Genomic DNA, 26,093 nt, shown 5'->3' on the forward strand with positions numbered 1-26,093 from the left:
TGGACCTCATGGAATTTTAATTTATGACACCTGAATTGAGAGTCTTGCATTTTACTGATTTTCTAAAAGGTTTATCACTTTGCATACCTCTGGGGTGGGATGGAGACCTGTATTTGCAGACCTGTACAGAGTTGTAACCTCTCGGAAAAGTGCCAGGAGGAGGAACATTGTTCGTTTCCTTGATGGTACAGTGCATCTCTAAATCAACAGAAAATAAGTAAATTAGAAAACTTAAAAGCTACCCGTAAACCATATAACACTCCAGTATCAGCCATGGCACTGAAAAAGAGGCATGTACTAAAAAGTGAGATTAATGGGTAAAACGGATACAGAAACAAAGGAAATTTAACCAAAAAGCTAACCTTGTCAGTATCAGGCTGTGTTCAGGACTTGGCTTTAATTTGGCTACAAAGAACCCTCCTTTTATTTGTTTTATTCCTGATAGTATGCTGTTTTAGAAAAACAAATTCACAGCTGAGGCAATAAGCAAACTACTATGACATCACATGACATTCAAGAATGACCCAAATAGAAGCCAGGCAGCTACACTGGCATGTTTTGTACTGTAAAATTTCATTATGAAAAAAATGACCCTTGGAGTAAACTACTCATATGGATTACAGGGTGATAATAAAACATTTTTTCTCTTGCCAAAAAAAAAAAAAAAAACACTTGCAGAAAATACGGTTCATGAGCATGGCACATTATTTTAGTAGCAAGGATTTGGTGTCAAATTTCAAATACCTCACAGATTTCTTCTATTTGGTCTACATCACCATCCATTACTGCCTTGGCAACTGCATCCCTCACTGCTTTGTATTGTTCTCCATACACAAGGAACTGGTCCAGCTGGCCTCCATCCTCATTCTATTCACACCACCAACAAAGTCACAAAAACAAAAATAAACAGCTTATATTTTAATTACAAAAAGGCATTGATACTGAAGGGTTGCAGATAGAGTGATGGTATATCACACGGGAAGAGTTTGACTTTTTGCTTTTTAGGTTTTATGTGCATGAAATCATGGTAACATTATATTACTTTTTTGATTCAACAGATTTTTTGGTTGTAAATCCACAGGTGTACCTGTTGCCGAATCTCTGCAGGAAAAAGCCAGCTGAAGTTTGTTTGTTTCACCAGTGTCTGAACAAACTCAACACCCCGCCGTTCACTGAGCTTGCGGATCAGGTAAACACGGTACCAATCATTTCCACTCTTCTCACAGAACTCAGATACCATTTTCAGGAACTCTTCTGCTACAAGTGGGACATCATTTGGAACAAAAATGTATTCAGACAGACTTAATGCTTCTGAATGGTTAACCAAGATGAACTCTGACAAAGGTAAAATGAATCTCACCAGACAGACTGTCACTGATGAGTTGGGCAGCCAAGGTGAGACACAGACGCATTCTTGCAATGTCTCTCAGATACTGGACTGACACTGTTTCTGGCACAGATGGAACATTGGCCAAAAAGAAGCGCAGGAATTGAGTTTCATTGTCTGTAAAAGACACCAACTCTTCAGTTTTGTTGCCTTCCTGAGGCATTTTCTCCCACATGGAGTCCTGCAGAGAGGCAAAGTCAGTGGAGCATGAGTCATTTAAACTGAACTTGTCAGCTACATGCAAAAACTTCAAACAACAATTTTGTTACAGCTGCCAGCTACACTCATCTAGATGACTTTAAATCACATTTAAGTAGAGTATATTGATGGGCAAATGTTGGTAAGAGGGTCAAATTAAGCTTTCTCGCAAGAAAAATCTTAATTTAACTCCAAGGTTGGAGTCTTGTCCACCCTTTTATTTTCATAAAGCTTTGCATAATGCAACCCTGCTGGTCTCTTCTGTTTTGCTGTGGTTTTCCATGCCATAAAGTCTCAAGTATAAATAATACCAGTCTGCCAATATGCTACCCTTAGTTCACAAATATATGTGTATATTTTTTATCACTCAAATGGCTGACTTGCGTGAAAACTTCCTTGAATTCTGTATGAATTCATCTTTTCACTGTTCAATGTTGTAAACAGTCTAATCATGATAAGATTTGTTTTACCTCCAAGCAGTTGATGTACAGGGCGTAAAGCTCTGCTTTATCCTCCTTATCCACAAACCTGCTGTCTTCCACTGATGACAAATGCTTCTGCAAGTATTCCTCGACCTCAGCAAAGCTGAAACACAGTTAAGTTGATCAAACTTGTCTTGTGGTAAAGAGCAGATCTGCTTCTCAAGAGGAAGAAGAGTAGCTTGAAAAAAATGCAAAATTGTCTTACTCCAAACTCCTTCAATTTGATTTAGCTTTGCTGACAAATACCTTCACAGTGTTTCTGACTGAGATACATCTGGCAGACAAGACATTGTCAAAATTAATGTGCTAGTGTTAAGACCATAGTGATTGTAAGTTTATTTACCTGAACTTGAGCAGCAGCTTGAGGATCACAGATCGCACAACTGGATTTTTATCAGGGGACTCATCAAAAGGTGACAAATCTTTGGTGTGAATCTCTCTATTTTCTAGATCCAAAGTAGCAAATATCAACCACAAACACAGACTAGTTATCTGATTTAATAAAAATGCATTATTTATTAGAAACAAATTTGAAGGAAAAAAGGGAGAGATGAGACTTCATTTTATGGTTCTTTAACATAAAGCTCTCCAGTAAAGGTTACCTGTCTCAATCATCAGGTAGGACAACAAGTGGTTGATGACAGCTCTGGCTGGCGGTCTGTTGTCCTTGAAGCACACAGTGGAGAGCAAATCAATGAAGAAACTGTTGCAGCGCCGCCTGAATTCTGAATGTCTGATGAGAGACACCCTGCAGAGTGAAAAACAATCAAATGAAAAAAATTCACTTCAAAGAAATTGCTTTTTAGCTGTGTTTATAGCAACACAGATTAATTGTTAATTGCAGACAGTCTCTAAAAGCTGAAAGTTTAAGTTGTGAATTGCTAAGTTCATTCATTCATTCATTCAAGCTTTATTTGGTTTCCAGATGCTCTAATTTGCAATGACATCAAGAGTACATTAAAACAATAAATGCAAGACAGTGAGTAAAACAACTACAAAGAACAAATGTAAATAGATATAAGTACATCAGAATAGGCACAAGAAGTAGGACACAGTTTAAAAACAGTCAAAATCATGTACATAGTAGTTCCTTATGTTTTGAAATTGACCTATGCTAATAATTGAACTGAGTTTAAGTGTTTGCTGTGCAGTATTCAAGGTGTGTGTCAAGTCAGACCACAGATTGTTGATCACATAGCTTTGAATTAATGTAAGAACTCAATCAGATCAGTGATGAATATTTTGATTTAATTTGAAAATGTTAAAAACAAATGAATAGCTAAATAGAGTTTAAAAACACCCTTAAAAATGAAATTAAATAAAATTAATAAGTTAAAGCTAAAGAACTGAAGCATTGAGTGGAATCCAGTTTATTTTTCGGTAGCATACTCAGTCCTTTTCAAGTGAGGAGCTGCACAATTATTAAAGAACTTGACAGTGTGTGCTGTGCAAAAGCTGAAGGATGTTTCTCCAATTTTAGTATTTACGCTTGGAACTTCAAGCATTATCTCATCACTTGAGCAAGTGTGAAGTTTGATAATGACTATTGGACATGTTCAGTATAGGGGTGAGGTATAACAGCAGATGTCCAGACAGAGTTAAATAAATGAAAAGTGCCTGTCCTATCTTAATGAACATGAAGGCCAGCCCACTCTGTCATGCAGGATGCAATGATGAGTAGATTAATTCTTGCCAGTAATTAATCTTAGGGTGTAATGATATAAACTTGAGTCAAGTAGTTTATGTGAGTCAGCTGTAGCATGCCTGTAGATCAAATCTCCATATTCTAAAACTGACAAAAATGTGGTTTCAATAATTTGGTTTCTGCAGGACATGGGAAATTAGTTCTGTTTCTGTACAAATATCTAAGTCTCTGTCTTAATTTAGTCGCAAGTGAATTTATGTGAGATTTGAATGTGAATTTTTGATCCAGCCAGATACTGAGATATTTGTACTGAGTGACTCTTTTTATACTGTGACCTTCCAGAGTTGTCAGCGGGATCTCTAGCTCTAGTGAAAGCATGTATTTAGTTTTATCTGGATTCAAAATTAATTTCAGATTGAAGAGAACATTTTGCAGTTTGTGAAGCTCTTGTTTGAGTATGTCAGTGATTAACTGTGCAGTGCTGGTGAAGCAGCACAGATATGTCATCAGCATGAAGGTGGGTATAACAATGAGATAATACAGATGTAATGTTGTCAATATAAATTGTGAAGAGTACAGGACCCAAGACCTAGCCTTGAAGGACCCCATTCGATAGAGGTAAATATGGAGAGTGAACATTTTTTAATCTTACGCAACATTTCTTAAAGTCATTTGGAAAAAATCCTACCTGATTTCATCTGAGACATGTGGTTGAAAGTCACTTGGTAACTCCTGTCTGCAAGTGGGACAGGCTGCCTGTCCTGCATCCAGACTTGCTCTGATGCATGTTAAGCAGTAGATGTGATGGCATGGTAATCCTACCGGGTCCTGTGGCTCCCTCACACACACTCCACATTGAAGTCCAAACCTTAACAATGAAAAATAATTAACACCACATCCATAGAGATGTTGGTTAAAGCCATTTTCACCATTGTCTTTGAAGTGAACTGCCCAGTTAAATTAACAAACCCTTACCGGAAAATCTGGTCACTTGCTCCCTGCTTGCAGGACTTCAGTACTTGAATAACAGCTTCAAAAGCAGTTATCGATTTAACATCTGAGTCTTTATCCAGAACCTAAGTGTCACAGCAGATAAACATAGTTAATAAAACAGCCATATTGGTGATTTAGATTCATTTTTAAATTTTTGGCTGATTGCTGAGGTAAGCCCTATAGATGGGTCTGTCCCTGTCTGAGTGCCTGAGTGAGTGATGCTACTTTGAGGGCCCTGACATAACAGAGTTGGGTTTGCTTGTACTGAATGCTGTCGCTAATGGTTGCCTCCACTGTGTTAACTAGAGCCATACATACAGAGTTGCGCTATGGGCGGGGTTTAGGGGGACTGAAAGCCCTATGGCTGCCTCCACTGCTGTAAATACTCAGATATAGCTTTAGCCTCTGTTTCACCAGAACTGGGCCACATTTCTGTATGACAAAGAATAAAAACAACCCCAGTGGCAGATTGGCCATCGGGAGGACCGGGACATTTCCCGGTGGCCTGGGTACCAAACTGGCCCGCTCAGCGATTGCCGAGAGTCAGGACCAAAGGCTCGGATCAGGTTGCGCATGATTTCTTAATAAACAATCCGTCGTGCGGCTCAGGGTATCTGCCTCAATGAAGTTCACACAGATTGAGCAGCAACGTAGGGCACAAACACACTCTCTTTTTCTGAGGCTCTCTACTGCAGAGTGCAGGCAGACACACCACCGAGGCTCTCGAGCCACATGTGGCTCTTTAGTGACTGGTTGTGGCTTTTTAAAGGCTTCCTTTAAGAAAATCCTCCTGAAATCCTCTATAAAGGTGGAAACTGTCAGCAGTAAAGACTCATTGCACTAGGTCATATCAATAAATCTAAGTCCACACAAAGAAGACAGACTTTGACTTCCAAATTTAAATGGAAACTTGTATATTATTACCGTTGGATGCGCGCTGGATGGAGGAACATGCATAAAAGAGCGCAGAGGAAGTCCGCTGGTAGCGCATCTCTTCATTAAGCTCATTCATAGAGGTGTGCTGTCTTGTGTTCAAGGTGAAGCTTCTAATGCCCTCGTTTTAACACATTTCTTCAGTCACTTCCTGCCATTGCTCTACCTTTCTCGTATTTGATGATGACTTTTGAGATGCGCATCATCATCAACGAGCTAAACACACATGGATCACATCTTAAAATAATGTAAAATTGAGAAAAACTTGTCGAGACATGGGTGTTTTATTTGATCTTAAACGTACTAATGATAAATACTGTCAAAAGGGCAGAAACTGAGAAATGAAAGCAACAAACTGGCAGGACAGAACGATTTGTGAGGGGGAGCTGCAGGTATGAGACAGGGCCGGTTTAAGCCATTTGGAGGCCCAGGGCAAGACCAGTAAGGGGGCCCTCCCCCTTTAGCTAAAAGCAATAATAATGAGAGGAAAAAATAGAAAGCATAACTTTAAGTTAACAGAGTCACAGAACTACAGTAAATGTTCAAATATTAAATATTAATACCCAAACAGACACTGATGATTCATCAGTTCTTTGAAAAGCTTCTCATAGCTCTAAGTCAGCATGTTCTAATATTTTAAAAAGACTTTTGTCCAGGTGGAACTTACATGAATTAAAATATATGCTTGTTATCTGTGAAATATCCTTTCTTCTGGCACTATTAAGGGTAGCTGATGGGGTTAAAACTGACCGAATAAAACTAATGTTTTAAGTTTAAACAAAGGATATTGCAAATTTTAGTTTATAGCTAACTTACATAGACACAACATAATGAATTATATGAATATTGAAATCCTTGTATTATATTGTTTCGTTTAACCTTTATTTAACCAGGTAAAATCCAATTGAGATTAAGAGCCTGCACATTAAAAGTGTAGTAGTAGATAAAACAGAATAATTTCAGTTTATGTGACTTGAGTACAGGTTATTGCAACATAACAGAAAAATTTATTTTGTAGGGGAAAGAAACAGAAAAAGCTTTGTGTGGGCACATGCGGAGCCTTTGTTTTATTATTTTACACTCTTACATAAGTAGGCGCCCAACCTAACGCGCTCTTGGTGTTTTGCGCTAATCGGGTGGTCGTGGCCTGGGATGGTATCAAATTCCTGGCCTGAATTATTGTCCCAGTCTGCCCCTGAACAACCCTATACGTTTTTGATGTTGGGAAAGACGTTTTCACTTCTCTGCTGACCTGCTTTGGCATGACTATGTAATAGTTGAGGGGAAAAAGGTAATTTCTTGTGTGAATGCTCGTGTACACAATGGCTGGTGGACTGATTAGCTCTAAATTAATCACAGCAGCCCTTTAGTCAAAAATGGACATTTCTTTATTAAAGCAAGTGAAGAAAGCAACACTAAAAGCTTTCTGTAACAGAAAGGGTGTTTTTGCTCTTCTGCCAAACCGCTTCAGCATGAGTATGATAGTTAAAGGTTAACTTGTTGTGCTTGTTTTTACAGCCTGCTAGCCAAACGTTAGCTCAGCCTTAGCCAGACCAACACATTTTGTCATCATAGTTAGCGCTGAGAGCAACATGGAAAGCTTTCTGCAACAGAAAATGAGGTTGCTGCCCCTATTTGGCATGATTAAGTGATAGTTACAGGGAAAGGGTTAGTTGTTGTATACAGCTAATGAATTGTTGTGTCCCAGCAAATGACTCTAGCAGGCCTGTCATTAGCTGGGACTGAGCCACAGTGGAGCTTTTGTCTGAACCAGACAATATGTCTTATCCAAACAAGTGCAGAGAGCAACACTGAAAACTTTCTGTGACAGAAAAAAATGTTTTCTCTTCACTCCTGGTCTGTTTCGGCATGGCTTTCCGATCATGGCGGTGGGCTTGTCCAGCCTTGTCCAATGTTAGCTGTTAGCTTGGATGTCGCAGTAGGACTGCTGAAGTTTACTCCAAACTCCATACCGACAGCTTGTCTTGTGCAGAGAAGATATTTTGTGATTTGAGACTGGTGCACAATCTTCGGTTTTTAATTTTTCCATCATGATCTCCCGTCCCCTTGTCACTCTTTCTCCTATCGTCCCTTTCTCTTTGACTGTTCATGCGTCTTTTACGTAGCAGCGTTGGCAGCTCTCCTCTCATCCTTGTTTGCTTTCATGCTGCATAACAATGACACACACAAACGTGACGCTCATGCACACACCTACTCTGAAACGAATGATAACATGTTGGTAGTGTAGACTTCAGGCTTCTTTCTGTTGAGGGCAAAAGTTTCAGAATACTGGAGGATAAAACACCTGAACTTTCTCCTCTTAAAGCTCCTCTCTGTCCCCTCTGGAGGACCAGTGCATCAGGGCGGTGTGTGTTTTTGTCGCCCGTGTGAGCCAGGGGTGTGTGCTATGTTAAAAATATATTTGGTAAATATTCCCTTAATACTATATGATTATGGGGAACAAATAAAGGATAAAATCTCCGCATCTGCATTGTTACAAGAACACTACTTGAATGTTAAGCACGTCTTTATATGCAGGGAATATGATAAATATGCTGTTTAGACATAATTAATGGATATAAAAAAACAATAGGAACACTAAAGTAGAAATTCAGCTTAATTTTACACATATAAAGACCCTTACACACCTGTCTGAGGAGAATTACAAATGTTCAGGAAACCTGCTGCAGTTTTTATTTTATTTTTGAATAAATCGTTAAAAGTTAGTGTTTTATTGTCAGTATAAACTTTCTACCTTTTCTGTGTATACGTGAAATCCTACAGAGACATGTGTCTGTCTCTACCAGTGAAGTATGACACATGTCTCTGTAGGGTTTCATATGTACACAGAAAAAAGCTTTATTAAGAGGAGAGACAAAGAGAGAGAGAACAGCATATTATACATTTAAGTTGCCACAATGCATTTGGCTCACAAAAAATAACAATGATGAGTAAATCACTCTGCCAGTCAGGCATTTCAACAGACATCCCAGATAGTTGCAGTCAGCCATATAGTACATTTTAACCTAGTCTTGTGTTTTACTAAAAGTCTAGTATAATGTGCACAAAACGTGCCAACAGTAGGAAGAAAGACAAATGGACATACACAGATGGGTTAAAAAGAAACTTCATCCAATATGATGTAGGCCACATTCATTATGTCTGTTTTTGTTGATTGAATAAGTCATTAAAAATCTACCTACCCTGCTTAAGGTCTGAAAGTGTTTTTGGACCAGCGATCTGAGTTGATTCTCATCATCACTGAAACCCAGCAACATGTGTTCAGCAAACAATGAGAGTGTGTGAATGCGCTTCCAGCCTTTACTATAAAATACACAAGAAAACCACAGTAAATATGTTATTCTTCAAGATCAGGTAATTCAAGAGGGTAGTTTTTTTAGTAGAGGCAGAATTTTTCAAGGAATTTGTTGGTGAGCACCAAACAACAATAACCACATGAAATAAATGTTCTTTGCAATGTGAAGAGTAAAGTTACTTATTGTCACTGAAGTCTTAAAGACTTGTAAAAAATAACATATTTGCAGTAACAATCTTTCATACTCTCCGCACATTATGTGCTGGTAACAGGAGTATCCGGACAAAGCCATTGCAGATTGGAGTCTTGTCCACTGCTCCACTCCCACCACTCCAAGTATTTTAATCACATCTCTTTACATAAGAATCTCACCTGACATCATGGAATCTTTCTCTGCATCTCTGTCCATAGAGTTTGGCTTGATCTGGGGAGCAAATTATCTCTAAAGATGCCTGCAGCCTCTTCACTTGTTTCAGCCAGTCCAGGCAGAGAGCATCCGTATCAAGCTTGGGAGACTCCAGATATTCAATGCAGGCCTGAGCTGTATGCACATCCAAAACCTACAGGACAGCAAAAAAATTTAAAATTAATTTGTTGTTTTCTGAAAAACCCCTGTGAAAATCCCATTTAACACTTTTCATGTTGGCCTTTAAAATAAATATGTTAATGATTGCTTCTCATACAGGACATGAATGTCGTCTGAATCACACTGACAAAGTAATCTAAAATACAAAAAACCATTGCCCTCAACTACACTAAGTAACTTAAAAAATGCACATTGTAAAATTTGCTAGAATTGTCATGAGATGTACTCAGATGCTTCAAACAACTTCTCAGACACACAATATACCTTTGTTCTGCATGATTGATTGTGCCTTTTCTCAACCACGGACCAATTCATGACAGTTGTACCCACAAGTGTATAAACTGGGTAGGTGAGTGAAATATTGGGATGGGATAAATTGTTGACTAAAAACGTGTAGGCGCGTACGGCTCTTCAGGAGGAATGGAAGGCAATCCCACAGAGACAGATTAATGGCCTCATAACATCTATGCCTCCGAGAGTGGCCGATTTGGTGCGAGCAAATGGAGGTCATACCAGATATTGAAATTTGGACTTGTAAGAATCGGTGGTACTGTCAACTTTTTATTGCGTGATTGAATAAACTGTTTCCTTGATTTCTGATTTTTGTGTGTATGTCTCCCACAAGATGTGTGCAATAAGAACAGTAACTATAATTGGAAATATAGTTCATGAATTACAGGTAATATATTCATGAATTTCAATGTGCATTTTTAAAGTCACTTAGTGTATGTTAAATAGAAACTGGTTTGGTAATAATTCTGAGGTCTGACATGACTATTCATAAGGCACTTCTGACATTTGGAAATGTTTACCATCTCAGGACAGTGTCGTATGTGTGTGTTTCTTCTCAAAGGAGTTACAACATCAGGCTGAAGAGCTAACATCCTGGAGAGGTTCTGAAGACGACTTTGGTAGGCACGGTAGGCGATGTGGATGAGAGGAAGACAAAGCTCATGCTCATCTCTTTTCCGTCGTCTTATCTCATCAACACAGCTGGCCAGGGCCTGACACATGAGCTGTTAAAAAAATTGTTAGAAGATGTGCAGTGCTTAACAAATTTGTTAGACCACCTGTCATATTTGTCTCAAAGACCATCCAGCATCATGAAGTGCTTTAATGTGGACTCTTTTATTTTCAATGAGCTCTTCACGTTTTACCATTTGGAACAGGAATGAGGGATTTCAAACTGAATTCACCCAAATTTGAGCCTGCTCACAGGGCTTCTCTGAGAAGTCAGAAATGAATCAAGCATAACATTCAACCACTAAAACTCATTTTTCTGTTCAGGAATGCAAGTAAATAACTATAATTTGACATATTAATTAAGAAATATTAATGTGCTTTCCAATTTTTTCAGTTTTTTTGTAAATCAGTAAATTTGAAAATTCATGGATAACAATAATAATTATATTTTAGCATTAAAAATATCATTTGGGTTGTCCTTAGTTTTAGTCTTTCACACAACCATACTGACTGACACCTACACACTAGTCTGGGGGGTGTAAAATTACCTGATCGGATTGGTTAGGACTTCACACAGTGGTAGTTTGTTGTATTCAAACATCATCATTAAGTAAATAAAATGATAAATGAAGAGTAGCCTGTTTGAATATGTTTTTAAAAATGTATGACGTTCACTCAGTCCCCACATCGGTTAAAAAAAAAAAAAAAAAAAAAAAAAAAAACTAGACTAAAATGAAGCATTTTTGCAAATTAACTAAACTAAACTAACAATCCAGCTGTCAAAACTAATAAAAACAAAACTGAAATCGAACACAGAAAGTGAAAACGAAATAAAAGGAAAAACTCATGAAAAATCCAAAACCATTATAACCTTGGTTCCAATCTGGCTGAAATGTTTCATGTTTGTAGAGGGTCCAGTCCTGAACAAATACATATGGTCATTTTTTTTTTTTTTTTTTTTTTTTTTTTTTTTTTTACAGATAATAGCGCCTCCTAGTGGTGACAGGCAAAACTAAGCATTGGGGCATCAGCTTCCATTTGCTACATGAAAAGGCATGGCCCATGGAGATATTTGTTCACCATTAAACAGGAAATAGTTGTTTAAGGCAGTGGTTCTCAACCTTGGGGTCAGGACCCCCTTTGGGGTCGCAAGACACAGAGAGGGGGTCACCAGTTGCCTCTAAAAAACTAAGAATATTTTTCAAATTATACTGTTGCCACTTCACACCAATTTTGTCAAAATTTTTCCCTCTTTCATCATTGTTTCCCACCAATTTTAACAGATTTTTACCATTTAACATATATTTCTGTAATATTTTGTTGACCCATTATTGCGACTACTTACCCCTTTTAACCACTTTTTACATTCAATCTTTCCCATTTTAACCCCAATTTACCATTTGATATACCCATTTTTGCTAGTTTAACCAATTTCTGCCTTTATTTTCTTTCTCAGTTAACCCATTTTTGCCAAATTCATGCAATTTTAGCCACATTCTAACTCCTTTTTGCCACTTTTTATGCCCATTTTTGCCACTCTAACTCATTTTTGACTTGTTTTGCCATTTTTATCTAATTTTTGCCACTTCTAAACCATTTCTTCTACTTTTAAAATCCAATTTCACCACATTTTCCACCATTTTTTTGCCATTATTAACTCACTGTAGCAATTTTAAAAACATTTCAAATATGAAATATGGATGTCACAGCTTAGCTTTACAATGGACCATGGTTTTGCTGACCTCCATGGGCCCCCAGTTTGGCTGGGCGCCAGAAAGCTCTCCCATTTTTCCCCCTTTATGGACGGCCTTGTCTGCGCGTGACTATTCCAAATTGTGCATGGCTGTGTTCAGCCACCTTCAGGTACAGTGGGGGTCCCCAGTCTCGGGCACCTTGATTTTGGGGGTTGCGAGCTGAAAAGGTTGAGAACCACTGGTTTAAGGTGTCATACTTGTATGGCCACGTAACTGTTTGAAAAAAAATTCTATACTGAACTGAGATGATTGACATGGCTTTTGTTTATGGGTGAGGCACCCCTACAAATTTTCAATAAAATCAGACTCCACACCATATTAAGCCTAGGATTTTGAAATATGGTAGGCATATGTATCATGCCAGGACCTACAAAAAAGCCTCTTGGACCCATGTCACCAAGTAAACAGGACGTCTGCCATTTTGAATTTTTTTTAGTCAACTCCACCCCCACCCCTCTTCTACATGCGCTACTTGGGGCTACATGATCTGCCTGTGCATAATAAGTTCATCATAACCGTGTGAAATGCTGAAATGCTGCTACTGGAAATCTCTGTGAGGAGAATTCAGTGATTATTTAGTTCATGTATGCGTGCAGACTCACTCATAGTGCCGGTATCTGTGACTTCATAACTTTGATTCAGTCACTCTTCGTCATGTCTACTTCTCTTCTCACCGTGTGTCAGCCACATATCCATTAACTTTTGGTTGTTTTTATCATTAGTCAGGAACTTAAAATGACTAATGATACAAACAACAAGCCTTTGTATACTTCAGCGGTAAACTTGGCAAAATAAACTCTGTTTGAGCACCATAGAGTCCATTGTTAGCTCCAAAAAGCAAAGTTATAGCTCCAGTTAAACACGACCTGTTTTTTGTCTGACAGCAGACAGAGCAGAGACACACACTCTCTCACCAACGCACACACATGCATCTGACGCATCTTTGTGTCGTGTCCAACACTGTCAAAGCTCATATGAGGAAAAAAAGACCACAAAACGATAAAATTATATATTTCTCTACATGGCAGCAAACGTGTTACTGACAGAAAGATTTCTTTTGAGTATTTTAAATATGGATGTCCTTAAAGAGGCTGACAAATAGATTGCTTTTACTGATGCAGCTCTGTATATTTAGGTCTGTTACAAACTGTTTTAAAAATACTTTCAAGATAATCTAAATGCTTTTATTATATTATTGCTATTGTAGCAATGAGTGCATAGTGTAGTAAAATACAGATGTGGTAGAATATTAAAATGAGAGGTGTGAAAAGCATTTAAATGTACAGTTTGACTCGAAGTTAGACAAGATACACTTTGTGAGCATTGATAGCCTACTCAGTACAAGAGGATTAGTTTAAACATTTCTGAATAGACCTGAATGCTTCGCAATTATGACTTTCAGTTGTATAAAGGACATATCTTTCCACTCATATTTTTTTTCCAGAAAAAAAAAAAAAAAAAAAGTGTAAAATCTCATTTCGTCTCATGGGCCCAAATCTTGTCTCTTGTGAGAAGTGTCTTGTCATACCTCTACTGCTAAAACCTCAGTCCTCAGTCACCCAAAATAAAATTTTAACTCTGTGCTTCAGTGGCGTGCACAGACTTTTTCGAGGGCAGGGGCGAAAAAAAAAAGGGCACATACAGCTCATTTTCGCCACTGAAGAGGGCATGTTTTGCTTGTTTTTGAGGGTAATTTAGACATGTTTATGTTATACAAATGGCACATTATATAGCCTTAAAGCAGACTAACTAGACAAGACTAGACTAGACCAAAGACTAGACTAGACTCAAGTTAGTTTGTAGTTAGGATCAGCATCCACAAGAACTGTGTAGATTCAACGTTGGACTGTGAAGAACACACAGAAATAAATCAATAAATCCCTAGGGGGTCTGGGGGTCTTCCCCTAGAACATTTTCAATGAAGTAGATGCCATTTCCTGTATTCTAGTGCATTTTAACACCATATTAGCACCAGATAACCCAAACTGTTTCTATGAAATATAGTTCTTGCTCAAAATAGATCAAAAGAGGGTCCAACCTAAAAGTCATTGCAACAGTAGTGTTTTGCCAACCGGGATGGCACTTTAGCATGCATTTTTACCACCTAAGAGGGCAGTTTATCATGTTTTAACCAGCCAAGAGGGCAATTAAGTGATTTTTTTCACCCAAGAAGTCAGTTTAGTGTTTTGCCAATGAGGAGGGTACTTAAACACACCTTTTTGCCACCCAAGTGGGCAGTTTATCATGTTTTAACCAGCTAAGGGGGCAGTTTAGTGTGTTTTTTCCACCCTAGAGGGAAGTTTAGTGTGTTTTGCCAGCCAGGAGGGCAATTTAACACACGTTTTGCCTCCCAAGAGGGCACTTTAGCGCACGTTTTTTCAACAATTGGGCGGGGGGGGCACACCACTGCTGTGCTTTCATTTGATGATGTCTCTAGAAGACTCGAAATGATGGCTGTTTCACAATTGAGTTTCGGACAGATGTCACTGCAGCTGGCTATTGTTTCCGACAAGGCCACAATTCCACATGCTTGCAGCCCTAGTCTTTGTCTTGATAACACCCCAGAGTTTCTCTACGGGGTTCAGGTAAAGTTAGCTGGCTGGCCAATCAAGCACAGAAACACCATGGTCAGAAAACCAGTTTCTGGTAGTTTTGGCTTCACTATGGGCAGGTACCAGGTCTCCACAGAGATCCTCAGTAGATAAATTTTGAAGGGCTCTAAAATGTGGTGGATGGCTGACAGCGTTGACTCTGGATTTGATAAAGCACAGTGAACAAACAGCAGCACAAGACATGGCACCTCAAACCATCACTGTGAAAACTGAAAACAGTGAACTTCAAGCGCCTTCGAGATTCCGGGCCTCACTGATCTTCCTCTAGACTCTGGGATATTAAAACAGGACTTTGGACCACTAAGCAACAGTCTAGTTATTTATCTCCTTAGCCCAGGTAATGTGCTCATAATGCTGTCTGTAGTTCAGGAGTGGCTTGACACCAAAACCACAACACTTGGACCCCATTTCCTGGACCATGCAGCGCTGGCCATGCCTATCCAATAAGAAACAGCCTGGGAGTGGCCTTGGAAGGTAATGAGCGCAGTGCATACTGGTTGTTAAAGTATTCAAATCCTTTGGCTGAATTGACCTTTTCATCGAATATCTCAGGCTATGAAGCACCGATTTCAGAACTTTTTTCATCTTTGAACAGTGTGGACATGGTATCATTATCACAGAGACAATATCTCCACCGGTAAATTTGTCCTTTAATATACTGTGTTTTTCATTTTTGTGAAGTGCAAGCTATAATCACCAAGATTAAAAGAAAAGAAATGTAAATTTTTCATTTTGCGTGTGATAAATCTAAAATATATGTTTCACTTTTTTATTAAATAACAGTGGGAAATTAATGTTATCATGATCTCTTTTTTTAAACACCCCCGAGTACAGATTTTATTCCTACTTCAGTAAAGTGTCTATTTGGTAATCATAATAATTTGATCTGTAATTGAACATTTGATGTGTGATTACTTACAAGAACATGGGGATAAAAATAAAATGTGAATCAAACACACAAGGACAAAATACCAGAAAAAAATCATGATTCTGCCTACTTTCTGTTAAATTGTTATAAAACATAGGCTGTAAAAACAGTTACTCAAATCCACCATTTCATTGTTAATATATTAGGTATTAATATATTAATACCTAATATATTTAGTATTGAGTATGTATTCATGTAAATTAATACTGGCCTGAATTTGTTTAAAGAAAGAGTTCGCATTAGTTATACTTTTATAATCTCTTACCGGTAGTTCATCTTCTGATCCTACGTCGAAAGTCATGGAAACAAAATCCTGTAGGTACCTTTCAAAGAATTCTTTCTTCATTTTTTCATTGACATTTTCATTCATGAACCCCCCAAGTGGAGTGTTCATGAATAACTCTAGGATATGACCTGGCGAATGACCTGCAAATTAAAGTTGAGAATGACACTGATGTGTTAGGATCCACCCAGAGGATGAGATATTTTTCTGTCAGATTCCAGGACAAAAGGATTTGAATGTGTTACTTGATGAATATGCAACATACTTTCATGTCTAGATGTTTGCATCATGAACCCATCCAGGAAGTCTTTGATCCACCAGCTGAAGGGCATGCAGCAGCTCATGGTGCCGCTGCCTGTGATATGGCTTTGCACCATTATCACACTGGAGCTACGAAATGAAAAGTAGTATGGGAGGGTTAGAATTTTGTTAAGACACAAGAGTTAGACAAATTTTGTTTTTTCGTGAAAAAAAATGTTGCTGGTGTTGCAATTCAGTGAAATTTTTACATTTTCCATTAGTCAAAACATTTCTAGCAATTTGCAAATTTTTAAATATTTCTTTTAAAAAACATTTGAAACTGTATTAAAAAAAGGTCAATAACAAAAAACATTATCAGTGTATATTCAAATTTTCTCGTGTACTTCGACCTAAGATGTAAACATATAGGTGGAATAATCATCAAAAGATACTTACTTGTTTTCCACCCTTACATAGGGTACATGAAGCATTTCTTTGCTCCCAAAAATCTCAAGCCAGAGGTTTCTGATGTCATCACTTCCATTCAACAGAAGGTCCAAATTGCAATCCCGGTCAATGACAGAGACCAAGTTGGCTAGCAGTGGAGTGACAACTGCTTGCATTTTCCTCCACAGAGTGTGCCTGAGAAATAGTAACATAAACTCACATATTAATACTGTCAATAGGTGATTAAAAAAATTTATTGAAATTCCAGTCAATCTGTAAAAGAAAAGGTAACATAGGTAGCTGAGATAAAAATGTAGATTGAGATTGAGAGTGGAGATGAGACCTACAGGAATGTTCCTCCCTCTTGAAGAGCACTGACATTAGAGGCTTCTCTCAGAACCCAGCTTTTTGGATTGTGAATGTTGGCCTCGTAATCCTTTAACAGTGAGTGGATACGCTTCCTCACAATTTTGGTAAACACACCTTGAAAACAAATTTCATTACTAAAAAATGTATCTGGTCAGAGCATACAGCATAGAAGTGAAGAGTTATGTGCTGATATTAAAAAAGCCCCGAACATTCTTACCCTGTGTCTGACTTTCATCCAGAAGTGTGAGCAGGTTCTCCACTCGCTTTGTGCTGAGCTCAGCATTGTCTGCTGCATCTCTTAGCATGCTGACTGCACTCTGTACACAGCTCCTCAGCAGATTTGGTATGTCAAACAAACTTTCCAAAGCCTGCAAAAGGAAATTAAAGCATTGTTAAAATCTAGCAAGCATTTGAAAAGGTAAAAATTTCCTTAAATTTACTAATTTAACAATGATCAAAAGGCTTGAGTAACTGAAAAAATATCAGCTTCTTCCATTTAGCCCAATAGTTACAGTTATTCAATAAATAAATGAATCAGTGACAGATAGATATCAAAAAGAACACTGAACCTTGAGGATGTTTTCCATTTAGCAGCTTTTGCTTGTATGTTTGAAATATCTTTGATTAGGATTTAAATTTTTATTTTTCATCTTATCTATCTTTTAAAATCAAATATCAAATCAAGTGAGTTTAAAGAAGCCGTCCTAACAGCTGCAGCTGCCAGCATTACATAAATGTGCACAACTCCATATCTGAAATCTCTGAACTGACCTCAAATCATTACAGCATTGATTAAATTCTAATACAACCTAAGAAATGCACTGTTCCCATTTCATGAAATAAGGTAATAAGGTTGATTTCTGAAACTTTTTGAAATGTCACCTCGGCTACGTTCACACTGCAGTCAAAGTGACCTGAATCTGATTTTTTTTCTGACTGTGTGAACAGCGCAAGACACATTGAATCTGACCTTTTCGAATCAGATTCAGGCCACTTTCGTATGTGGTTCTAAATCAGATATGTAGCTGATCTTTTCGAAGTTGACTGCAGTGTGAACAGGCAAACAAAAAGAGTCAAATCTGAGAAAAGATCAGAAATGAGCATTAAGGCCTGCAGTGTGAACGTAGCCTTTTGAAAATGACATGTTACAGTCTTGTAGTACTAAATTTGAATTTTAGTTTTTAGTGAGGAATCTGAATAAATCCAGGCATTTTAAAGGAGGAATATTTAGTATAAGATAGAGGTAAAGCATGAGTTCAGTTAAAAACAACACAACATAAACTAATTTTTCCACTCTAAATGCACAAATAATCCTGTTAATATAACTAATATTATTGAGGCAGAGTTTGATCATTAAGGAGTATTAATAAGAGTATCAATATCAATAAAAATCAATAACCCTAATCCTGGACTGGAATGTTTTTGACTTGTCATCAACTAAAACTCAAGTTAAACGATGTAGCATGATCAGGACTAAAATGTGACAAAAACTAAGAGTATTTTTGCCTAAAGACTAAAATTATAAACAGCCCAAATTAACACGGTCTCTAAGCTTACTCAGCCACTGTGTCTTAGATGTTTGGTTTATTTGTGCACAACTGCTGTAAAAAGCTTCTCTAGTCCTTTAACATAAAAAGTTGAAGAAATTCATACAGCAATAAAACACATCAACATAACCCACCTGTAAAGCTGGAATGGTTTAAAAATAATTAATAATTTAATTAAATTTGGCTCTAGGTTTTAGGGACTTGGGAATCGTCTAGGACTCGAACATGGATAATGGGGACTCGACATAGACTCAGACTCAGGTAAAGGGGACTCAACTCGGACTCGACTCAGATTTTTCTGTGGTGACACAGACTCGACTTGGACTTGAACATTAGGGACTCAGGACTTGACTCGGACTCAAGGTTTGGTGACTCAACTACAACGCTGGTACTAAACCATAGACCCAAGATCACTGCATTATATTGTGGCTATGTTGGACTTTCTTAGAATTAGGATAGGCCTTCTCTTCTTATTATTTTTAACATACAGTAAGTGTTAAACACACTTACAGTGGAGTCATCATTTTGTAGGACACCGGCTTGGTCTTCTGTATCCATGGCTGGGTGGGGGGTGGGGGATGGGGGTGGCAGAAAATTATTTATTAGTTTATTGATCAAAATATGAATATATGTTTTTTTATAATTCAACTGGATTACCGTCTGGTGGGTCTTCAAAAATCTCGCTCATGCAAAGGTTCTTCAAGGAATCAACATTCATCACAAATTCTTTGGATCGTCTGAGATCATCAATGTGCACAGATCTCCAGAGACCTGAAAGAGAAAGATCAATTTAGACATGGTGAGTTTTAACTTTTTAACCTTTCTAATAACATGTAGTTTTTTTTTTCACTTTTTCTTTTGAGACTTTTATTGTGTAGCAATTTGCATTTGTTCATCTTGAGCAAATAATTTTAGATATTTCTGCCTAACTGTTGCTGCTATTTTCCTATTAAAAAGTACTTTCTGAAATCAGCAACCACCTCTTAGACATCATCAAAGATGATGTCTAAGAGGTGGACATACCTCCTTGAAACCCGACATATGAAGTCCCACCCTCGATTCGGGGTAGTTTGGTCACAAAGTAGACAAATGGCTTCATGCTGTCTGCAGTGGCCAACTTATTTATTTCATTGACACATGCATATCTAAGAAATCAAAATGAAAGCACAAAAAAAGTTTCAGAACATTGTGATTAAAAAGTAATTTAATGGTCAATGTTCAAACTTACTTTGCAGAAGAGAATGCATTCCTCTTGTGGGAGTCTCCCTCATAGTCTGTTTGGATGATGAGCACTTTTTCTGCAGGTGTTGGACCAAGACATTCCCTAATACAGTAGAACAGACATCATTTAGAGTTGAAAGGACAGAGTCCCTTGACAGTTTTATGGAAGCATATCTAATAAACAATACTATCAGTTTCATAAGTGTCAAAGAAGATCTTTGAAAGTGAGGCATGAGTGAAAAAATGTTCATACATCTAAAATAAGTATATGTGAAGACATGCTCTTAATACACACCTGATTTTCTTGAGAAAGGAGAACTCTGTGTCAAACTGCTGCAGTGACAGGAGATGGATATCATCAAGCTTTATCTGACTTTGTAGTTTTTGTGTGTCTGCAGCAGTCAGAAGCCTAGAAAATGTTGTGACCTTCAAAAACAAGACAATTTTTGATTTACAAAAATTACATTGACAATTACAGTCAGAAAAAAAATCTAGCCACATACATTTTAATGTTATAATTTGTGATTTCCAAGGCTTATTAAAAAGTAAGCTATCCTAAATATTATTGCTGTAAGAAGTTGTTTCTGAGGTGAATTTTTTTTCTTGTGTACTAATGACCCTTAAAATTTAGAGGGTATTTAAAAATGCTCAAGGAATATATTGTGACACTTAAATTAATTAACTACTCCATTTTCACCTCATATGAAGTGACATGTCAAAACCTAAGATAACCTAAGGTGAAGGCATGCTCCACTGACATAACCAGATGAACTTGTGAGTCTTGAGAAAAAACTATTCCCCCTTCTATATAACCTTGGAAAGCAGATGGATTAGTCTGATTCCATGTCTGTTTTCAGGCAGATTTATACTTCAAAGTTACAATCTGAAACAACTGTGCCTGTTCTAAAAAAAATACCAGACCACTGAATGTTGTCTTTAAGAAACGGAGGGAGTAGCTTTGGGCATGGTTTAGTAGTACTGCAAGTCAGTAAAAAATGGCTGCTGTTAGCAGGACTGCAGTGATCAAGTACTCTATCAATTCTTCTGCCGATTAATCAAGTTCTCTAATAAGAAGGATGCATTGTTTGTAATCAATCATTTTTGCTTTTTTCAAGAGCAATAGTACTGGACATATAAATGATGATGGTCCCCTTACATAAATACTTCTACAATAAAAAATGGAATTAACAAATCTAAGAAATATACTGCAGTTCTGATGGAAATTTACATTTTTCAAAGTTAAAATGAAAGGAAGCTAAACAATGGCATTAGATTATGCCTTATTTGTGGTTTAAAAATACTCTCAGGAAATTTTGGGTAATTACATTGTTTCTTATATTGCAGTTTATTGTTATTGTCCAATTTGTCATTATAGTAAAGAGGCACTTAATCGTTTTAACATCCCTACTTTGTGCATGCGTGTAATATTTCACAATCTGACAAGAATAAAGCTCCATCATTCAGACAGTGGTCTAATGATGCCAGAAAGCTGTACTTTTACATTACAGTAATAGGATCTATTTTCAAGGGGGTTCTGTTTTAATTTTTGCACCCACATTTTTGTTTATGAGCTTATGAAAATATGAACTTTTAAGACCATCCACTGACCTGGATAACACATTTTAAGGGATAAAGTTGCTTCTGTGAACTGTTGAATCCTGACTGTATGATGATGAACTCTGACCTATATGGTCTCTCTGTAACAGTCACTGTCTGTGGTAATAAAGTGTCTCTATTTAATTAGTGTTCATTCATTATCAATGTAAGTCTTATTAAATGGGTCGGGATGCTGAAATCTTTTGAAAATATGCTGTAATCAATACGTCTGTGTGCTGAATTTAAAAAAGAAATCACAATTAAATGTATAACGTGCACACAGAAGAAAGAGAGAGAGAGCAAGAGCACCAAAACAGGACTTGAATTGTGAATTTGACATTACAGGTAAGAAATTACCTCAGTGAAGAAAATGTGTGACTGTTCCAACTGCTTTCTGTGGTAAATGATGTAGTCTCCTAATGAACTGTGCATCTGCTCTTTAACGTATTCTGTCATCAGATGTTCTCTTTCCTCAACTGGAAGCCTGGATTTGTCCAAACGAATGACTGAGTCTGGAGTGGCACAGTTAAGCAAAATAGCTTTGGCTTTATCCAGAATGGTTTGGGCATCTGTTTCATCATTGTGGTTCTCTGTTACTTGAAGGACCACAGAGGAGCATGTGTCTGCGTGGTAGCCAATGAAAACATCACTTGGAACATACTGCTTCTTCATGTAGGGTTGAATACTTGAGGCCACAAAGTCATCAACCCATTTCTGTAGCTGTTTAACAATGTCCTTCTGCTGATCTCCAAGGACAGTGTTGATGTCAAGGTAATGTTTCTCCAATCTGTTGATCAGTGGGATTGGGAACTGCTCATACACCACCTCTTTCTCTTCAATGACAATGAGCCTGAAGTTTTTGTGAACTCTGCATTTCACACGATGGGTTCCTAATCCAAGATCAACATACTTTTGACCTCCCAGGGTCACGTAGTATTGGTTGAGAGCATCGTACAGACTTTCATACAGATTCTGAAGATTGAGAAGCACAACTGTCTGTCCGGTCTCCATGCAAACCTTGACACGATTGATGTTCCTGCAAATCTGTGTGTACTCCTGATCCTTTGGGAAACTGGACCCAAATATAATCTCTGGATGGATTTGGTGAGTTGAGAAAATCTGTTCGAGTATCTGAAGTGCTGCATAGTTCTTCGTGAGGATCAACAGGTAACGACTTTCTTCACCTTGGCAAGATGGAGAGATGATTTGATTGACCAAATCACTGGTGGTAATACAAGCATCGGCAAAGTCATCTGTGAGTTCTTTGCTAAATATGCCCATCACATCCACACCATCTTTTCCACTGAAGTTTCTGAGGACTGCTCCAGTGATTTCATCTGCAGTGGGTCTCTCATTACTGCGTTTGGTAATAGAGAATACCATTTTTATGAGACTGTAAAAGTCACGCAGACCAAAAAACCCCTTCCCTTCTTGGCATATGGTCATGTAGGCTTTTGCAAAGGGCTTAAAGAGGTGTTTGATCTTGTCCAGAATTGTTTTTTCAGATGCACATATCCCCTCAGCACTTTTGATGAGCTCTTCCAGGTTTGGATCCCCTCGGGACACAAATATTCCCCGATTCATCTTTGCAGGGTCAAGTGCCCAGTTAGAAATTCCAATGAACCCAACCCTTTGATGAGGTTGTGGCTTATCATCAACACAACCTTCTTCCAGTAATGGGTGGAGTGTTTTCAGCGGCATTTTGGAGGAATCTTCAGCCAATCCAATCTCATCAAGAACGACGACTGAAATGTATTCATCCAACTTCTTGTTCTCCTGAAAGCGAGCGCATTGCTTGAATGTGTTGATGATACCTTCAGGGGTTGAATGAGGGCTGCACTGGAAAGACACCAAATGTATCTGTTTTAGCCTCTTGTAAAGTTCAGAGTGGGAGGCAGGGCCCTGCATTGCATGGGCAACAAGGGTTTTGGACAGTGATTTTGAGCTCCCAGGTTTCCCTACAATAAACAAGGGAATTCGAAGCTCCACACAGATTACCATCATGAAGAAATTTTCTTTCAAAGCCTCATTTCTAGCAATTGTCTTGCCCATGGGTACACCACTGAGTAGAAGGTCCTGCATGAGTTGGATTTCCTGAAGCACTCTCTCTTTGCTGTATCCAGGGAGCAACTGGCTGATAGTTTGCAGATATGGCCCTTTTATCTCCAAGCATGCCTGGTAACACACTCCAGTAGCCATCAAAAGTGACCAGATAACTCTGTCACTAGCAGGTGAAAACTTGATTTTGTTTCTTTCCCGCTGACTTTGCTTCCCAATGAATGTTTTTAGTTCTTCTGCAAGTACTGGGTGTTTTTTGTGGAACCACACAAACACCTGCATGCAACGTTCAACATCTCTCAAACTGACAAAGCTGCATTCATCTTTCTTGTCCCTCATGAACTTCTGTGACGATGACAACACCTGAGTTATTGTGCGAATATAACTCTTTTTAATTAAGTTGATCCTTGTCTGTCTTTGCACTATTTGTTCGATGTACATTTGCTCAATGGGGTCATTTAGCTGCCCAAAGTCCCAAACAAGAGGAATCATACTGGGGGGTAATGCGTGAACACGATAGACAAGCTGGCGGAGAGGAATGGAGCCAAGTCTGTCCTCAGTGTCCTCAGCCCTGACCCTGTAACCCAGTCCAGATGCCTCCAGCCTCTCAATCATCTCATCTGTATGCTTCCTGTAGGGATTGCATGCAGCAACAATCTGTAGTCCTGTATGAGGACAAAGCTGTTCTCCTTGCACTGTGTTATCACACAGGATCTCTTTGATGCTGCTGATGGCATCTGTGGTGTTTGCCTCATCAAAGAAAAGAACTGAATCAAGTTCATGATTCTCTTTGTTGGTCCTTGCAAGAGTTTCCGCTTCCCTCACTTTCTCATGTATCATTTCTGATGTAGTTCCTCCATGAACCTTGACCAGTTTAATATTTTCGGCTTGTGCTTCACCCCTTTTAAGTTCACACATGAACTTCATTAGCCTTGTCTTTCCACATCCTGTCTCACCCATTATGATGACTGGAATGCCACACCTAAATCTCATATGGATGGCCATCATTTTGAGAATATTATCTGTGGTCAGTTCATATGTTTCATCAGGATCTTTTGGATTCTTGATGCCAAGCACACTGCACAGCAGCTCAATCTTCTCAGCTCGAGGAAGCTGATCAAAGTCCCTGTTAAAAGGGACTTTCTGATGTCTTAAGCCTGTGTACAGCTCTTGAGACATGATGTTTCTCTTGATCACTGATCCTGTCAATGGGTTTATGGCATCCACACCCCTCTGGTCATTGCGCTCCAAGTGAAATCCAATGAATGTCATGGACATGTGGTCATCATTGAAAAAGATGTATGGATGAGGCTCAGATTCCCACCTTTTTCTGATGAGGAATGGAGCCAAATCTTGTTCATTAAGGCCACTGATGTCGATTTGTTGCCTCCCTGGGCTCTGGTCAGTGATGCATAGTGATGGGGTTGCAAAGTCTTTGGACATCAAGATCATAAACTCAACTACAAAGTTTTTGAACCCTCGAAGAGTGTCTCCAACAAACTCATACTTGCAGAAAACTGAATACTCACAGTCCTGCAACTGACGATTAAGGAACCAGACAAAGTTACGCAGTTCTGCCCATGATGGATCAATGATGCCGCAGTAGATTAAGAGTATCTGAAGACACTCTGCATGAGTCCCTTCAATGCCAGAGTAAGTGAATTTGTCAAGATTGCTTTTGTTGTGAAAACGTGTTAGGTACTGGTATGGTCTTTGATAAACTTCACTCCTGAAGTATTCGTCATCCATGAGGGGGTCTTCACTCACATCATCAGCACTTTTCTCTCTCTCCATTTCCAAAGCTATTACTTCCTTTGGTGAGCGACAAATCACCTTAGGAAAAATGTGAGAGAGTGGAAAGTTTTCCTTTCGCCCCTGACAACACAAAAATTTATATGAAAATTCAGGTTTGAATCTGTGATGTAAGAAAATTAAGAAATAATATAACAGTTGTTAAAGTAAACAGATGTGGGGTATTATCTCATGAAACAAATTATGTATAAACAATTAATTCTAACTTACAGATTTGGACGCATATCTTGACTGGTCATTTGTAGGTTCCAGTAACTCGACAATGTATAAGTGTTTGCAACTGCAGTGCCACATCTGCCCATCTGAATCCATCAGGTATCGCAAAAATAATAGCTTGAATAGGAATTCATTTAAGCCTTTTCGCACCTGTAATTTTCATGTAGAATAAATACAAAAAAAAAATTGGATCATTCTCATGTTAACTTTAACGTGAACATAAGCTAAATTATATGAACTATCATGATAACAGGATCACAACTTACCGAGGACGTAACATCAAAGTGAAACACCTTGAGATCTTTTTGTTTTGGTGTGTCATACAACGACTGGAGAACCTTGTGTTCATTAATCTCAGGCTCAGTCAGTCGGATGCACTTCTTGAATGTAGTTTCCTGTTCAACACTTCCTTCCAGCTTTTCATACAGTCTTTGGACATACAACGACTTCCCTAAAATGGAGAAATAACCATATATAGTGTAGCTGAAATTATGGCATTGATAACTG

General features: G+C 38.2%; 1 protein-coding gene across 2 annotated transcripts in view; it reads right to left on the reverse strand.

Annotated features, from left to right (window-relative positions):
• The window catches only part of LOC121512013 (E3 ubiquitin-protein ligase rnf213-alpha-like), a 75,788-nt gene that overhangs the window by 18,059 nt on the left and 31,636 nt on the right, over nt 1-26,093 (reverse strand). The window contains exons 26-50 of one of the 2 annotated variants that reach the window (XM_041790958.1): nt 25,853-26,037; nt 25,581-25,736; nt 21,858-25,433; nt 20,200-20,330; nt 19,912-20,007; nt 19,707-19,828; nt 19,341-19,454; nt 19,194-19,243; nt 17,354-17,504; nt 17,115-17,250; nt 16,777-16,962; nt 16,346-16,470; nt 16,063-16,223; nt 10,353-10,556; nt 9,327-9,514; nt 8,842-8,962; nt 4,688-4,788; nt 4,401-4,580; nt 2,670-2,815; nt 2,411-2,513; nt 2,056-2,170; nt 1,361-1,568; nt 1,088-1,254; nt 745-867; nt 88-198 (exon numbers count right to left, since the gene is read on the reverse strand). In XM_041790958.1, the coding sequence (XP_041646892.1) occupies nt 88-198; nt 745-867; nt 1,088-1,254; nt 1,361-1,568; nt 2,056-2,170; nt 2,411-2,513; nt 2,670-2,815; nt 4,401-4,580; nt 4,688-4,788; nt 8,842-8,962; nt 9,327-9,514; nt 10,353-10,556; nt 16,063-16,223; nt 16,346-16,470; nt 16,777-16,962; nt 17,115-17,250; nt 17,354-17,504; nt 19,194-19,243; nt 19,341-19,454; nt 19,707-19,828; nt 19,912-20,007; nt 20,200-20,330; nt 21,858-25,433; nt 25,581-25,736; nt 25,853-26,037 (6,956 nt within the window). Of the gene's footprint in view, nt 1-87; nt 199-744; nt 868-1,087; nt 1,258-1,360; nt 1,569-2,055; nt 2,171-2,410; nt 2,514-2,669; nt 2,816-4,400; nt 4,581-4,687; nt 4,789-8,841; nt 8,963-9,326; nt 9,515-10,352; nt 10,557-16,062; nt 16,224-16,345; nt 16,471-16,776; nt 16,963-17,114; nt 17,251-17,353; nt 17,505-19,193; nt 19,244-19,340; nt 19,455-19,706; nt 19,829-19,911; nt 20,008-20,199; nt 20,331-21,857; nt 25,434-25,580; nt 25,737-25,852; nt 26,038-26,093 lie in introns of both variants that reach the window. The other variant, XM_041790957.1, reaches the window with a different exon arrangement.

Source organism: Cheilinus undulatus, linkage group 7 (assembly GCF_018320785.1).
Source record: "Cheilinus undulatus linkage group 7, ASM1832078v1, whole genome shotgun sequence".
In the NCBI taxonomy this organism is placed as follows: Eukaryota; Metazoa; Chordata; class Actinopteri; order Labriformes; family Labridae; genus Cheilinus; species Cheilinus undulatus.